This window comes from Heliconius melpomene, chromosome 20, assembly GCF_056956725.1.
Source record: "Heliconius melpomene rosina isolate 202511_hmr_F chromosome 20, ASM5695672v1, whole genome shotgun sequence".
NCBI lineage: Eukaryota > Metazoa > Arthropoda > Insecta > Lepidoptera > Nymphalidae > Heliconius > Heliconius melpomene.
The window spans coordinates 5,056,725-5,073,210 of record NC_140408.1 but is presented as its reverse complement, the minus strand read 5'-3'; the positions used below and the strand labels follow the sequence as shown (position 1 = coordinate 5,073,210).

General features: G+C 36.7%; 1 protein-coding gene across 5 annotated transcripts in view; it reads left to right on the top strand.

Annotated features, from left to right (window-relative positions):
* The window catches only part of Eip75B (Ecdysone-induced protein 75B), a 77,089-nt gene extending 72,705 nt beyond the window's left edge, over positions 1 to 4,384 (top strand). For 4 of the 5 annotated variants that reach the window (XM_085204715.1, XM_085204716.1, XM_085204718.1 and 1 more), the window contains exons 4-5: positions 2,160 to 2,395; positions 2,502 to 4,384. In XM_085204715.1, the coding sequence (XP_085060841.1) occupies positions 2,160 to 2,395; positions 2,502 to 4,049 (1,784 nt within the window). In that variant the 3' untranslated portion in view covers positions 4,050 to 4,384. Of the gene's footprint in view, positions 1 to 768; positions 1,179 to 2,159; positions 2,396 to 2,501 lie in introns of those variants that run through there. The other variant, XM_085204719.1, reaches the window with a different exon arrangement.
* The last annotated feature ends 12,102 nt before the right edge of the window (positions 4,385 to 16,486 follow it).

Below are 16,486 nucleotides of genomic sequence, written 5' to 3'. Positions count from 1 at the left end.
TATATAATCAGATATATATGTACATATTTTAGCAAAACAAAAAAATATTAATTAATATCTCAATCAAATTAAGAGTTGTTATTTTTATATCAACCGTGTCTAGATACAAACCGTGCAAATTACTACGTAGGTTTCGCCACTCATCGACAGATGGCGCTAAGAACTTTATAATGACAAACGATTAACGGCCCGGATGCTTACTCTTTTGAGTTAGTAATGTTAAATATCAGAACCTTTTTAGCCTTTTATTTTAAATTTAAAAAAAACATTTGAGAAATAAAAAAATAATAATAAATTAACATTTACTTACTCTTTGTGGTAATTATATTTTACTAGTAAACGAATAATATTAATCAAATTTACATATAGAAATAAAAAGTGACATTGTAGTTTAAAATGTTAATATTTACTACAACACTTTGTAAATACCTATTATACTTTAGTTTAAATTAAAAATATTATGTGATTTTTAGATTTTATTACATATGATGGATATTAAAGACGATAAAAAATAGTATTTGCGTACTTGTGTATAAAATGTAGACCGTGTATGTGAATAATGTATAAAATCAGATTATTTTAGCGAAAGCAGTAAAGTCTTATTATTTCCGGATAACACATTTATTAGGCAGAAATAGAGATTTTAAGTAAAAGCAGGAGGCGGGGGCAGGGGCCTGCGCGGAGTTTATTGACGGCGCTGGGGCCGCCCCCCTCCGCCCGCGCGCCTCCCGCCGCCCGCCCCCCCTCCTCAAGTTCAAGGTTGGCGCGGCGCGCGCCGCGGCGCAGTGCGAGGGAGTCCGGCCCGCGCATCGGTCGTCAGCCCTCTTTGTTATCGCTATGTCAGTGCGTCGCACCGCAGTTCGCAACGAGAACTCGAGCTTCGACCACAGCGACTTCGCCGCGGTCTGACAAACAATTATTATTATAGTATATCAAAACATTGGACCACGATCACACGGATTACAGTGCTCTCGTCTATAACCTACGTGCTATGTGACGTTTGTTTTATATTAGTATAGTCTACTACAGTTACCAAACTTATTTATTTATGAGTGGATTTTCGGCTGTGAATATATTTAGTAAATAGTGACAAAATATTATTATGGTCTCAGACATGGGTGAAGATTTGCCAATTCTCAAAGGGATCCTAAACGGAGTCGTCAAATACCATAATGCTCGTATGTATTATTTATATTTTTCGTGTTTTTTTTTTTTCATAACTAAATAAATATAAGTACGCAATAGATGTTTATTTTAAACATTGTTAGTAGTTTTTAAAGCAAAGATAGAAATAGATATAGACAGACATTTATTTGTAGTAACTTCTAGTTATTTATTAAATAAACGGTACTTCATTTATAATTATTTCAAATTATAATTATAATCGATTCAAGTTATAATTTTTAAAAACTATAATTATTCTATTTATTTATTATTGCCGAATTTATTAAACATACATTCCCATATATCTATGAATATATTTAATATTAAATTAAAATATAATTAAACACAATGATATTTATGTTCAATATAATATAGTACCAGTACTAGTACTAGTACTTCCAATATAATAATAATAAATAATAAAACTAAAAAGAAGAACACTTGCATGAGCAACCGCGAACAATAGGTCATGCATCTGGCGCGACACACTTATCGCAGGGAAAGTCAGGAGAAATGGCGAGAGGGCACTCTCCGCTTTCGTTTTCAACCGAGCGCCGAGCTCGAACACTTTCACCGGCGCGCGCGCACGCGGGCCGCAAGCGACGCGCACGCCCCCGGCGCTTACTGCCTTTCGGTCCGTGATCAACTAGCGCGAGAAAGTCGTAACACTTTTTAGCGTGACCTCGCGGTTCGCGCATTGTCATCCGTTTCGAACTAGTTCACCGAATTGCAATACGCTGGCTCGGAGCCTGTGCCTGTACTTAGAGGCGAGGGTCGGCTGTCATGGCGGCCGATGAACTTTACCCCCTCGTCAGCTGCGCGTGCACATGGCCCGCCGTGCACCCGCATATGCGCTCGCCAACCGACAGCTGCGGTCTAATTGTACGTAGCTCCTTAGCGCGGACCTTGCTCAACAATCCGAACGTTGCGTCTACCTTTATTTTAGTGTTAGTTCATAATAGTCAAGTATTTATATAAATTTTCTTTTGTTGCAGCTGTCCGATTTGGACGCGTACCAAAACGCGAGAAAGCGCGTATTCTAGCGGCGATGCAGCAATCTTCGTCGTCGCGAGCGCAGGAACAGGCCGCCGCCGCGGAGCTAGATGATGCCCCGCGGCTGCTGGCGCGAGTGGTGCGCGCCCACCTCGACACCTGCGAGTTCACCCGCGACCGCGTGGCCGCCATGCGCGCACGTGCTCGCGACTGTCCCACCTACTCTCAACCTACTTTGGTGAGTTCACATATAGATCACATTTTGAATTTCACGAAAACATTCTAAATATATTTCATTTTAAACTTAAGAATGTCAATATTAACTTTATTTTCTTTTGTTGTAGGCTTGTCCATTGAATCCAGCGCCGGAGTTGCAGTCCGAGAAAGAATTCTCTCAAAGATTCGCCCACGTTATCCGTGGCGTGATCGATTTCGCCGGCCTCATACCTGGATTCCAGTTACTGACTCAGGATGACAAGTTCACATTATTAAAAAGTGGTCTCTTTGACGCCTTATTCGTGAGGCTCATTTGCATGTTTGATGCCCCACTCAACAGTATAATATGCCTCAACGGGCAGCTTATGAAACGTGACTCTATCCAAAGTGGAGCTAATGCACGTTTCTTGGTGGACTCTACATTTAAGTTTGCCGAACGTATGAATTCCATGAATTTAACTGATGCCGAAATAGGCCTCTTCTGCGCCATAGTCCTAATTACACCGGATCGTCCTGGTCTTCGCAATATAGAGCTTGTTGAAAGAATGCATGCAAGACTGAAAGGTTGTCTACAGACCGTCGTTACGCAAAACAGACCAGACAGACCCGGTTTTCTTAGAGAGTTAATGGATACACTACCTGACCTACGTACCTTGAGTACACTCCATACGGAAAAATTGGTAGTTTTTCGCACGGAACATAAGGAATTATTACGGCAACAAATGTGGGGAGACGAAGAAGGATGTTCCTGGGCAGATTCTGGCGCTGATGAATCCGCTCGCAGCCCCATAGGATCAGTTTCTAGCAGCGAATCTGGTGAAGCTATAGGTGACTGTGGCACACCATTGTTGGCTGCCACACTGGCTGGACGCCAAAGACTGGATTCTCGTGGATCTGTGGATGAAGAAGCTCTCGGTGTGGCTCACCTGGCCCACAATGGATTAACCGTAACGGCCGTTCGCCCTCCACCTCTTTATCGTAAGCTCGATTCTCCTACAGATTCCGGTATCGAGTCTGGGAACGAAAAGCATGAAAGAATTGTGGGCCCCGGTTCAGGCTGCTCGAGTCCACGATCATCCTTAGAGGAACATTTGGAAGACAGGCGGCCGCCTGCCCTCGCAGACGACATGCCAGTTTTAAAGCGTGCTCTAGAGGCGCCGCCAATAACGCGTCCGCCCTTCGATGTGCCACGTCCTCGCTCTCTAATGGAGGAAGCGTACAACCGTCATAAAAAGTTCCGCGCCATGCGCCGTGACACGGGTGAGGCGGAGGCGCGCGCGGCGCCGCTCACGCCGTCGCCGCAGCCCCCGCAGCACCCGCACCCCGCCAGCCCAGCGCACCCGGCGCACTCACCGCGGCCGCTGCGCGCCTCGCTGTCGTCCACGCACTCGGTGCTGGCAAAGAGCCTGATGGAGGGCCCGCGTATGACGCCGGAGCAGCTGAAGCGCACCGACATCATCCAGCAGTACATGCGGCGCGGCGAGGCAGCGGGTGCGGGCGAGGGCTGCCCAATGCGCGCGGGCGCCCTGCTGGCCTGCTACCGCGGCGCGTCGCCGGCGCCCGAGCCCGCGCCTGTGCTGGAGCTGCAGGTGGACGTGGCGGACGCGCCGCTCAACCTCTCCAAGAAGTCGCCGTCGCCGCCGCGCTCCTACATGCCGCGCATGCTGGAGGCGTGAGGCCGGCCCGCGGAGCCCTGCGTCTCCGCTACCCACCCCGACCTACTTTAAATTGAATAAACTGTAGTTAATGATCGTTCGCAAATCGGTTTAATATATTATATGTGATAATTCGTTTAAGACGCGTGCGTGAGTGGCCGGTGCCGGACGAGGAGAGCGCAATAGACTGAAACATAATTTAAGACTATATAAGTATAATTTATAAAGCAATGCAGCGCCGGTCGAGGTGTGTTTGTGTGTGTGTATTGTGCGTGCGTATGTGGGCGTGCTCAGTCATTTGTTTGTTAATGTAATGACAGGTTGTCGAATTAAAATAAAACAAACTTGTAAAATTATTTATTTGTTTCTTTTACCTTCCATCATTTTACAATTAAAAGAATACCATAAATTAGAAATTTACAAAATGAAAATAGAAACCACATTGATATAATACTGAATTATAATTAATTATAAATAAATAATAACTCATTTAACTTCTGATGAACAATCTATTTAAATTTTGATAAAAAATACAAAAACTATCAAACATTTTATTGACATAAAAATAAGTGTATTTAAGACACATCTTATGGTCTAGCTTTGTAACATTTATTTTTGATGTAAGAAATTAGCACAAGTTTCGTCTACTTATAAAGCGAGTACTTCGACTTCCATTTAGATTAAAGCAAATGGACGTGAGACAGAACTGACAAGTGATGCAGGTTGATGACCGACCTAGGCCTCGGCCCTTGGGCGCTCTTCCGTCTCGGCGGCCTGCTGGCTTCCTTCCGCAACGGAACTATTGGAGGCACTTCGTAATCTATTCAACGATCTCTTGGTAGTTTCTGGTCAATGGTAATTATATAATTTATTTAATTTGACATCGAAAATTAAGATAAATTTAAGTTTTAAATCGATTTCATGGTAGTGAAACTAAAAATAAATAAGCAATGTACGAGTATAATTTGAAATAAGACGCAGAATTTTGAATGAAAAATATGTATTATGTATACACATATACAAAATCATTTTTTGAAGTAAAAGTCTATATTTGAGTCTAAAAGTCTATATTTGAACTTAGTTTAATTAGTAATTAAATCTACTATATATTTCTGGAAAATCAGAAGCAAATCTTTTTTATACATATGATAATATGTATTGATCGAGAGGTAATGTCACAAATTAAAATTTCGTTTAAACTATGAACATCGATCTTAAGATCAAAAGTTAATTATTATGCAACGAGATGATATCAGATACGTATGTGATAGCGGCTATTGACCGAGAGCCGGGCGCATGTCGCCGCGGGCGGCCCACCGCGCAGTGCGCGGCGCTGCCCGGCCGTGCACTTGACTCCTGCGACCGGTGCATCGCCCGCCTGCACTCCTGCCACCGACCTCCCGACCTCCCGCCCTCCGCCTCCAGCTTCCACAGCCTCCCGCCCACGTAATCCTTGGAAAGGTCATACCGCTATAATGACATGAAAACTTACCCTGTACTAATATGGCGTTTTATATTTTCCGAACGCAATGAGAATCCATTTTAGTTGTGATTATTTAGTATAATATAATAAAATTAACATAGGTACTTTAAAGGTCTTTATTACTAAATATTTATGAATATTGCAAAAACGTTAAATTTATTTAGTTACTCAAATGACTTTTTGAATGTCAACTGTCACTGTCAGTTGCTAATAGCGTGACGGCAGTTAGGAAGTTAATATACAGCTGTAAATAGTCAAGCTGGAGACCTTCAGGCGACACACGGCACACGGAAAACCCCGAATGGCCCGCGACCTTGCACGCCGAGGTCGCGCCCGGGCGACGCTCACGGAAACAGGATAGCTTATTAATTTTATTAATATAATAATGTATTAAGTACTTATTAATTAATCGCCTTTCTGTTTTATTAACAATTATCCTTTAAAGTCATGTAGGAGTATCTGTGTACAGTTGCTGGCTTACAAAAAAGTAGAGTTATCTGAAATACAGTATGAAAAATTATTTTAATTGGTGAAAAGATTGTTGTTGTCGTAAATGGCAAATATCTTTCACTTTTTACCTGATTATGATGTTATTTAATATTTATCAGTAAATGAAATAGGTACAGAATACACATCAAACATCAACAGTCTGAAATACACTTCCAAATGTTTTATTATAGGCGTTAAACTTAAAAGCGACCAAGGTCAACGCGAGAACCTGAACAAAACAATTTGTAAGCTCGAGTCTTATTTTATTAAAAAAAACGGTTGGGGTCTGTGTCCTTGCAGTACATCCACCTGTAGGTTGCAAACAGCTTTACCTCTTTGATTAATCGGCCAACTCGGTCAATGATTACTACCAGTTCCCTTAACTGCTAATATTCGGAGGTAGTATATTAAATTTTGCACGAGGTGGTAGGCCGTGGGCGCGGGGCGGCAGGCTCTCCCCCTGGGGGGTGGAGGAGGCGCGTGGGCGGGGGTGTGCGGGGGTGCGGGGCGCGCGGGCGGTCGGCTCCAAGGTCGCAGAGTCACAGCCGGGCAAGGTCGCCATGTCCGCGCGTGCCCGTGCGCCCCCGCCCGCCCCTCACCCCCGGTCACACCCTGGGTTTGCGTGGGACGCGACCTTTATCCACGCTCCGGAGAAGTAATTGTATACATACATAAATACTTGATGTTTTTTTTCAGGCTTACGTAACGCACCGAGCGAGGTTATCAGTTTCAGGAAAATGTGTATAATCTCATTCTTGTATATGTCATTGAAATAGGTACTTACGCAGTAAGTAGTGTTGTATCTCACGGAAATCGTATGAAAAATGTATTTATCTAGAGTTTCACTTAGTGTATCAGTCTTGTCAAAAGTGCATAATATGCACGACTGATGACTGTGAGTATAATATTAATACATTTTATAGTTCTTAAAATATTGTTTATGTATTTTAAAAAAGGTGATAACATTTGAAGCAAGGCGTGAAATTTGATTCCCAAGATTTGAATTCCTTACTCAACACGGATAAGAGAGAACTAAGCGTTTTGTCTCTAGGATTTCTCTTGCTACGCGGCAAGAAAAGAATGTTGTAAAAGCAAAGCCCTATAAATAACCTATAAATTAATATATGTTACCTTCGTGACTGTAAAAAAAAAGAGGAGCCCTTTATAGACGGATATCGACACTTTCTTCTCTACATTATTATCTAATATTTAACATTATTTAGGTTTCTCTCTGCCTAAGCTATATGCGGGATACAGCGAGAATGAGAAGAAAAATGAATGTATTATTTTTTCCTTATTCGTAGCATCGCAGTTACAACAGAGCGAGTGCTTATCTATTACGCAAGACACGTTATCAGCTTAAATTGTTCGCTAATGCTTCCGTCCTCGACCTCTAAGACTGGTGTAAACACGTATGTACGTACAATGTACCTATCTATATATGTATATGTAAGACAAGTGTGTACCATAGATATTGTTATGTAAATACTTTATAAATTAAATATTCACATAGTTTTCATTATTATTATTCTGAATAAATAAAAATATTTTTATTTACTGTATAGTATATTGTATTATTTGCTCTATTATTTTTATATTTTCAGATAGGGTAAGTTTGTGTAAATTGTAATATATTACAAATGTATTTATTTGTAACTAGCGACTCACTCGCGGCTTTGTCTAAGTCCAAAAGCTAAAAAAAGTTATTGTCTTACTTATTGCAATATTGTCGCATACCATAGTTTATATTGACACAACTTTTCTATTTATGAACTGATTAAAATAAAACAAATACTAAACATTGAGGGCAGTTTGCCAAAATAAAATAGTGAACGGCATTTAAATCGGTGAAGCCGTTTCTGAGATTAGCGTGCATAAACACACAGACAAACAAGCGAACCTACAAACAGACAAAAAATTTACAAATTCCGATAATCGATTTTACTATGCTTCTTAGTTCTTCTATAGTATATATATATATATATATATATATATATATATATATTAACAAATATCTATGAAAATATCTATTATCTATCTACATTATTCGTCCTTCTAACGAAATGAAATATTATATAGAACAGTAGGTTGGTATAAAATTGGCCTTAATATTCCTATCGCAGCCTTGATGACAGGCTTTTCGGGGCAGAATCTAGGTTAGGTACGTTGGGAGAAAGGATCGAGGACAAACCCAATTATGTCAAGAGTGCCCTAGATATGGTAGAGCCACATAAGAATCTTAAATCATGTTTCATTATTTTTTCTTAAAAAATATACTATATTTTTATTTTATTTATTTATAACAAAGTACATTAAAATTAATTATTCTTCACGGTCTTAAGCCCGATTTGCCGACATTTTTTATCCGTAGGTACATTTCAAGAATATGTATATTTTTTAACGTTAAAGATAATATTTAGTATCTACAAATTATATATATAATGTAAGAGGATGAACGTTAAGAAGTTGAGGGTAGAGCGTAGTCCCGGTCAAAGGTCGCGGCAAGGACGCAGGGTCGCGCCATCGACCGCTGTTGCGGTACTTCACCTTATAACTATTATAAATGTGGGTAGGAGGCAAAATTTATATACTTGTTGATTGTTTGCTATCAATTTGCATTAAGTAGAATATTGTTTTTAACCAATATTATATATATTTGCTTCGCTGTGGTGTCGAAGCAAAGCGCGGCGTTGGGTTCCGCCACTCAACACGCAATTACTCCAGAATTCAGTGGAAAATGAGCAACGGATTGTCTTAACACAAGGTCCCTCTGCCTACCCTGCTGCGGGAAACAGCTGATTTATTTTATAATACTTTAATTATTATTTAAATATCTCAAGGTAAGTTTTATGGGCATATAACAATTAGGTCAAACTATTTGCCCTTGACCTACGGCAACACGTCTCTCATAACACTCGCGGCCCAAATACAACGGATGCCAAGACAAGGGCGCTCGCATTTGAGAACAATACCATTGAACTAAGATAATCATTTCTTTTTCTAAATACAACATTTTTACAAGAAAATGTAACGCGAAAATTATCTAAGCTGTTGGATTACGTGATGAGAAATAATAGTTTTTGATTTCTGTTTTTGTTTTAAAATGTTTTTTTTCATATTATGTAGGTTAGGCTAGGTTCATAAATTTTTCATAACCAAAAAGTATTAAATATTTTTGCGTAAACTTTAATAAAAAAAAGTAGGCGTTTCTAACGCCTAAATTATGACATTATTTTTTTTTTAAATGTTGTAAGTGCTTTATCTTAAGATAAAAACTTAAATATAACGCAATAGTTTCTAACAAAACGTGTCTTAAACATACTATTTAATATCTGTAGATTTCCGGAGACGTTACATCAACACTATTATAAATTATCTGTAATAATTGCAAAATAATACGCTATCTGTACAGCGGTAGGTACGTACCACGTACCTAATCTTACAACTAAATAAAACTCGATCGATCTGAAAATAGTTGTTTGACTTTACCATGACCTTGCGCAAAAATACGATCGACTTCTTAGATACTGGGGCACAAAGGAAAATCGAGATATTGCGAATTATTCCGGGAAGTTTTATATGGTGATTAACATAGTGGTGGGCTGTGGTTATTCGAATATCGCGACACACTCGCGTTGCTATATCTAATATCTATTTGTTTAATTCTATTCGCGAAGACGGGCGCCTGTGTGGGTAAGTGTGACATTGAACTTCACTCTTCACGCGGCGGCGCACGAGTTGCGTAACTATTCAAGTATTTAGCGAGCCGAGGATCGAGATCGACGGGCGTCTTTTGAAGCGTGATACGAATCATACTGATCTAGAAACAATTTTGGGTATATATTTCTGTTAAATTATAATATTTTCTTTTATTAAAAATGTATACAAATGTCTATAGTTTGGTTTATTTTTTTATAAAACAAACTCAGACAGACTTGATGCGGTCAAACGCAAGCCTATAAAAAAAAACATTTAACACGCTTACAGTATTTAAATTATTATTATTATTTTATTATTAATAAAAATAATATTTACAGAAAACCCTGGGTAACTATTACATGATTATATCAATTACACGCGTCAGCCCTGTATGGGCACGTGCAAGTGTCACGTGGTAAATTTGACAGTGACATTGACATTGGTTTTAAATTAAGAACGCGGGTACCCGTGACACTATGCGACTATTGTCCTGTTTGAACTACTGCATAATAAATAGTCTACATTTATTGATGTAATATCAATATCAATACCTGTATTAAAGCTAAGTTGGTAAAGCGATTCCCGAATTCAATATAGTCTGTATTACTATTTATTATAAGAGTATTTTCATTTCTTTTTTGTCTTATATGATATCAATTATACATTTAATGTTATAAATCATAGCCAGTCTTGTATATAATATGAGGAGTGACTTAAACCATAATAGAACTATTATTTAATATTATTGAATAAAAATTCGCTTTAAAATTATTTTTAAATTTTCAGTGCTTATTCTCAGAAGCGAAATTACGGACTTCTTAAAATAATATAAATTATAATAATATTTAATAAATCAAACGATGTATCCTTGTATAGCACTAAATTGCAAAGTAGCCTTAGCGCTTCCGTGACTGGTCGAGGCCGAGCAGCGTCACAACTCACAACGATATTTGCTAAACCCGTGTCGTTTGCTGGGTGCAAACGACACTATGCACGACCGCGAAGACCACTGCGTCGTACTCATTTACTTCCTGCCATATTGCCATATTTGCCATATTCCTTTGATTAATATAATTAAAAAATGTAAGAAACGTGAATATTATGTAAGATTTCTAAAAATAATGTCTAGAGTAGCTGATTAGGTAGTTTGTTGTCTATCAAATCAACTGAATGTCGAATCCGGGAGATGGGTTTCGGGACCGTGTTCTCGTATCTGACTGTACAAATAGCTGTAACCTTGAGATTCGGCGCGCGCGACAAGGTCACCGCGCAAATCGTTATCACAATGACGTCAGCGTGTGACCTCCGGGAGACCTTGGCTGAGGTGCCCGCGATAACGCGAGCGCTGATGGCGACCGATAGCGTGCGTTACCGCCACGCCGCGCGCTGCTGCTTGCTGCTGTCCGGTCACGGTAGTTATTAGTTGTTAACCACAGATGCCGTTTTACTGTCATCTTCTAAAATTAAATATATTTTATTATAGTTTTATTCTAGAAAATTAGTAAGCTATCTTACGTATCGACAAATCATATAATTTAATATTAATTTATGTATATATATTTGCCTATGAGTTTACAATCTATTGTAATTGCCTATTTTTTATCTGTTCTAGAATTATTGTTTTGGAATTCAGCCAAATATATCGCATAAACTGATCAAAATCTCTTTCTACATGTTTATCGTTGCCGTCCGCAAAAATATATTCCGCTGGCCTTGTGATTTCATGGCCGCGCAAAAATATCGGCGTGACATTCTAAGCTATTTTACTATCTTTGAGTGGTTAACCAGGAAACGTTGATTGAAGTTGACCACGCCTCGCTCCTCGAGGTCACATTTAATTTTAAGATAACATATTATATATAATAAGTAATATTAGTAGACTTTAAAATTAATTAAAAACAAACACTGTTACGTGTGGAGTGGCGGAATTCAACGCCGAGCTCTTGCCTTGGTGTCAAGCGAGGGAATGAAATTATTGATAAACTAGCGGACGCGCGCAGCTTCGCTAGCTTATTTAGGGGTGAATTTTAATAAACCATGACACATGTCAATGAAATATTTTTAAGAGTCTCAATTTCAAATTTTATAAAAATCAGTGGCGTTTTAAAGATTTTTCCATACGAACTTGCAACCCCTTATTTGCACCCTTAGGGGGTGAATTCCAGAAAACCATGAAACATGTGTTTAATTATATACGTTTAAGAGTCTGAATTTCAAATTTTATAAAAATTGGTGACGATTTAAAAAAAACCTATACAAACTTTCAACCCCTTATTTGCACCCTTAGGGGGAGAATTCTAGAAAACGATGAAACACGTGTTCAATTAAATACTTTTAACCATCTAAATTTAAAATTTTATAAACATCGATGCCGATTTAAATTTTTTTCCATACAAACTTTCAACCCCTATCTCACCCCTTTAGGGTTAAAATTTTTCAAAATCCCTTCTTAGTGGATATCCAGATTACGAAAGTAAGCATCTGTCCAAATTTTACGTTTCTACCTTCAGCGGTTACGGCTATGCGTGCGTCTTACCTCAGTCAGTGAGGACAAGTCCTTTTATACATATAGATAATAATTAATACCCCCGAGTGGGAATCGAACCTACAACCATCTTGTTATATGTAATGTATGCATTAAAAGTAAATAAATTAAGCCATGTAACTAATGTATTTAACTGACACCAATAGCATATCTCTACCGTAATTCTGGTCTTCTAACACGTCCGACGTCGCCCTACAATAAAACCTTGGTATCTGCACGCAGAGCTGTTTCGTAGAGCGGTAATGACAATTTAATATAAAAATGTAACAAATTCTTCTATATTCAGGAATTTGTTACAATAACAACTGACGTTACAAGTAGGTAAATGTAATTACATTGAGGAATTCTTTATCGTATAATAATTTGTCTTTATATATGAAATTAAAGTGTATAACAAAATTTCTCTCAAATAATGTTTTAATATTTATTAATACAATTATATTATATTTGCATTTGAAGAAAAAAAATATTAATACATTAACATATTATTCTTAATGAAATAATTGTCTGAGTAAAAATTTTTGATAAAAAAAATATTAAACAATTTGTTTATTAACTAATTTACTAAATTTATCATACATATAAAAAATAGTGTTCTGGTCAACTATTATTATTTACATTAATATTATTAAAAGTAAAGTCAATGTGGACGCTCTAATTACATAATTATGAACTGATTTTTGTAGAAACTGTTCGAAAACATTGTATTCTTTAAAATACAAAAGAAAAGTTAATAAGTAAACTGTAAAATAGAAATAAAATAACAATAAATCTTTTATAGTTTTGATAACAAAACGAAAAATATACACGTGTCGATATTGTAGTTACTAGATTGTTATATTTACAATATTTATTTCTCTACTATTATAAGCAATATAACGTGATTTACAATAATTAAATCACATATTAGGTAGTAGGCAGAAGGAACCTGGGAACCTATTACTACGACGCTCCGATCCCTTTAAAACACTTCCCCACTTTCCGCAGAAATCTGGAGGCCTTGCGTATTGATTGGAAGAACTCAACAAAGAAAATGAAAATATTAAATATTTCACTTCCTCGAGTGGGGATCGAACCCACAACCCGTTGTTGTCCCGTTACAGTCACAATTTTGTGCCGCTGCGCCGCGACGACCTCACTACTACTATATTACGTTTATTTTTTGATTATGAACTAAATAGAAAATTTGTTTCAAATTCATAATGTTGCCTCTGCTAAAATAACAATGTTAGTTGGTTGTTAGTTTATTTTATACAGAAATATTTATATTTCTAAATAAATATTTTAAAAAATATTATGTAAAAAACAAAAAAAAGTGCTCTTCCATTTATTTAACAATTCTAACATAATGTAAAACATTAAAATTTAGAGATATTAGGTTATTGTTAATCTAGAGCACTGCTTTTGGGCGAGGCATTCTCGACCTGAATCCCAATACGGACACGAGAGAAATCTCCGACGTTCGGATGCTGCGTGCGAGAAAGGTGTTGTGTTGGACATAAGAGAAAGGACTTCGTCCTTACAAGGCTGAGATTATAGGTTTATTATAATAAATATTCATTGATTAATTGTAATATTAAAATACTTACTTATAAATAATGACATTTTAGTTATTACAGGATCAATAAGTTTTCGTTCATAAAATATTCATAAAAATAATTTACCCCATCGCTTTTACGTTTAAATTTTAATTTATATATAATAATAATTCAATAAGAGAAGTCACATGACCTAAAATATTGCAAAACTTGATTCTACGCTAGCATTGCTTTGATAATTCAATAACAAATTGACTTAACAAAGAGAAAGTGGTAAATTATACAAAAGCTACTAAACTACATATTCTGCAAAGATTTTTCAAGTTTGCATTAAAAGAAATGTATGTGAATGAATTATATATATGTATGTATAACACTTTTGTTGGTCACTAGGGCAGTAAACAGATGTAGTAGGTATTATAAGTGATATCACCTCGATTTCTCTCCAATGCGGAGCTTAACGACGGTGGCCGGCCCTCGCCACGCGTACCGTACTATTGTTACTATAGCTGGAGAAAACGGATGGATGCTGTCACCGTGTTCTTGCTTCGCTTGACTTATGACTTACAAAATCTACATACAATTATCGACGATGTAGGTCAGGGCAGTAGGCCGTATAATCATACATCTCTGTTCTCCAAACATTTATTTGAATTTAAAAAAAATATTTAATTTTTCTTTTTTATTATATTGATAGTAATTATTATGCACTTCAAATCTCTTTAATATCTTTACCGTCAACGTTAACACAAAAAATACAAAATGTTAAAATTATTCATTACATAAATGTAGTATTCAATGCTGGATTTAATTTTTAAATGCATATTTTTACTATCTATATTTTTTGTAAAAAAAAAACATTGCATAGTGCATTATTTTACAATAAAAGGTGTAATAAGTAAGGTTCAGTAGATAAATGCTATACCATTGAATTATGGAGGTCGTCGATTACTTAACTTTATTTAATATTCAACAAAAAAGTATCAAGTTTTTAGTTATATTCATTTACACAGAAAAATTATCAGGTCACTGACCTCAATTTCTTGCGTATTGATCTACACCAGATTTGACGACACTCGCTGATGTTGTTTTCTTATTATAACCAAGTAATAAATAGGACGTAAAGACAAACGAGCTCGATGGCCGTAATTTTTTATTTAGACATTTTGAAAGATAAAATTAAAAATACAATTTTAAAAGAAACGATTAAGCCAACTAAACAATATTTCAACACAGAATTTATATGTTGTCTGCTACAAATTTAGAAGACGAGCAAATTTACGATATCTCGCGATAATCTCTTTGACATCCTAATATATGCATTTTAACAAATTATTAATTCAAAATATATTTAATATAATATTATTAATAGGATTTAGGATAGTATAAAATAAAATTAAAAACTCATCGTTGCAGCCTACGACTGTGTTAGGTGGGTCATCACGTGAAAATGTGCGTGCAGTTCAGCCCTCGTCTCCACTCCGGGTATCGCAACGTGACTACGCTTGTTATTGAGTAACATGCTTAATTTAGATTATTATTAGAAAATCTATATACTTTACTTACTATTCTACACGACAGCTCTGAGTTCGATTTTAATTCGAGGAAATGAATTATTATTTATTAATTCTTTCATTTCTTCGCTCTGGTACCAAATGCTTCCGAAGTTCGGCGGAAAGTAGTGAACAGAATGTCTTAACACTAGATACCCTCTGCCTACTGCTATACGGGATACAGCTGCAGCAGCTGGAAAAAAATAACCTCGAATTTTGAATTGAACAATTGAATAAATGATTATTAGCTGTTAAAACATTTGCTCTGTAAATTGTTTAGAGCACATTTCAACAGAGTCACTAATATATGCCAGCCATTTTTTTTTAATTTGGCGTTTTCGCAACGAGTGGGCGATTTGTTTACAATTGTGATGTGTGTGATTTAGTACTTCGAACACGTTCAGTAGTATGGCGAGCATGCTGTGCAAGGTCGTGACGTGTTTTAGAAGAAACGATAACAATAGCTAATAATGGATATTACTGCTTGTAATATAATCATTTATTTACCTACCGGGAAAAATGTGTATTACTATATGTAACACTAGTGGTCTCCTGCAGCTTCGTTCACGTGGATGTTTTCACTACTTCTTTATTATTATCATTTCCTACTTGTTATCATTGATGATGAATTTAAAGACAAAATTTGGATACATTGCTTTTATGAAGTGGCTGAACTCGAGCCTTACTTTCTTTTACAGGAGCAGGTAATAGTAAAGAATTTAAATATCAATAATGATACTTATTAAGTCGTCAACGTATCGTACGTCGCGATTTTGGCGGGACGATATATAAAAAAAAATATAGTCTCTTATAAGAAATCTTGTTTAAAACTATAACATTTAACATAAATTTAATTATAAAAATATATGTAATAACATATATGAAAAAATATATTCATACAATAGTGAACTCGCGTAATATACAGTGTATCACAAAATAAACAACGACATAGACCTTGTAGTCATACTAGGAAATGTCTAGATAAATTGTAGTACTGAGTATGGGTATTAGGTATAAATTGATAAGTAGATTCGAATAACTCCAACCCGGAATAGAGCGGTGACTCGAAGGAGAGGGCTATAATAAAACGATTTATATGAGATATTTACTTAAGTCATTAATATTGTTGTAGAGTTAGCTTCCTCCTAAGA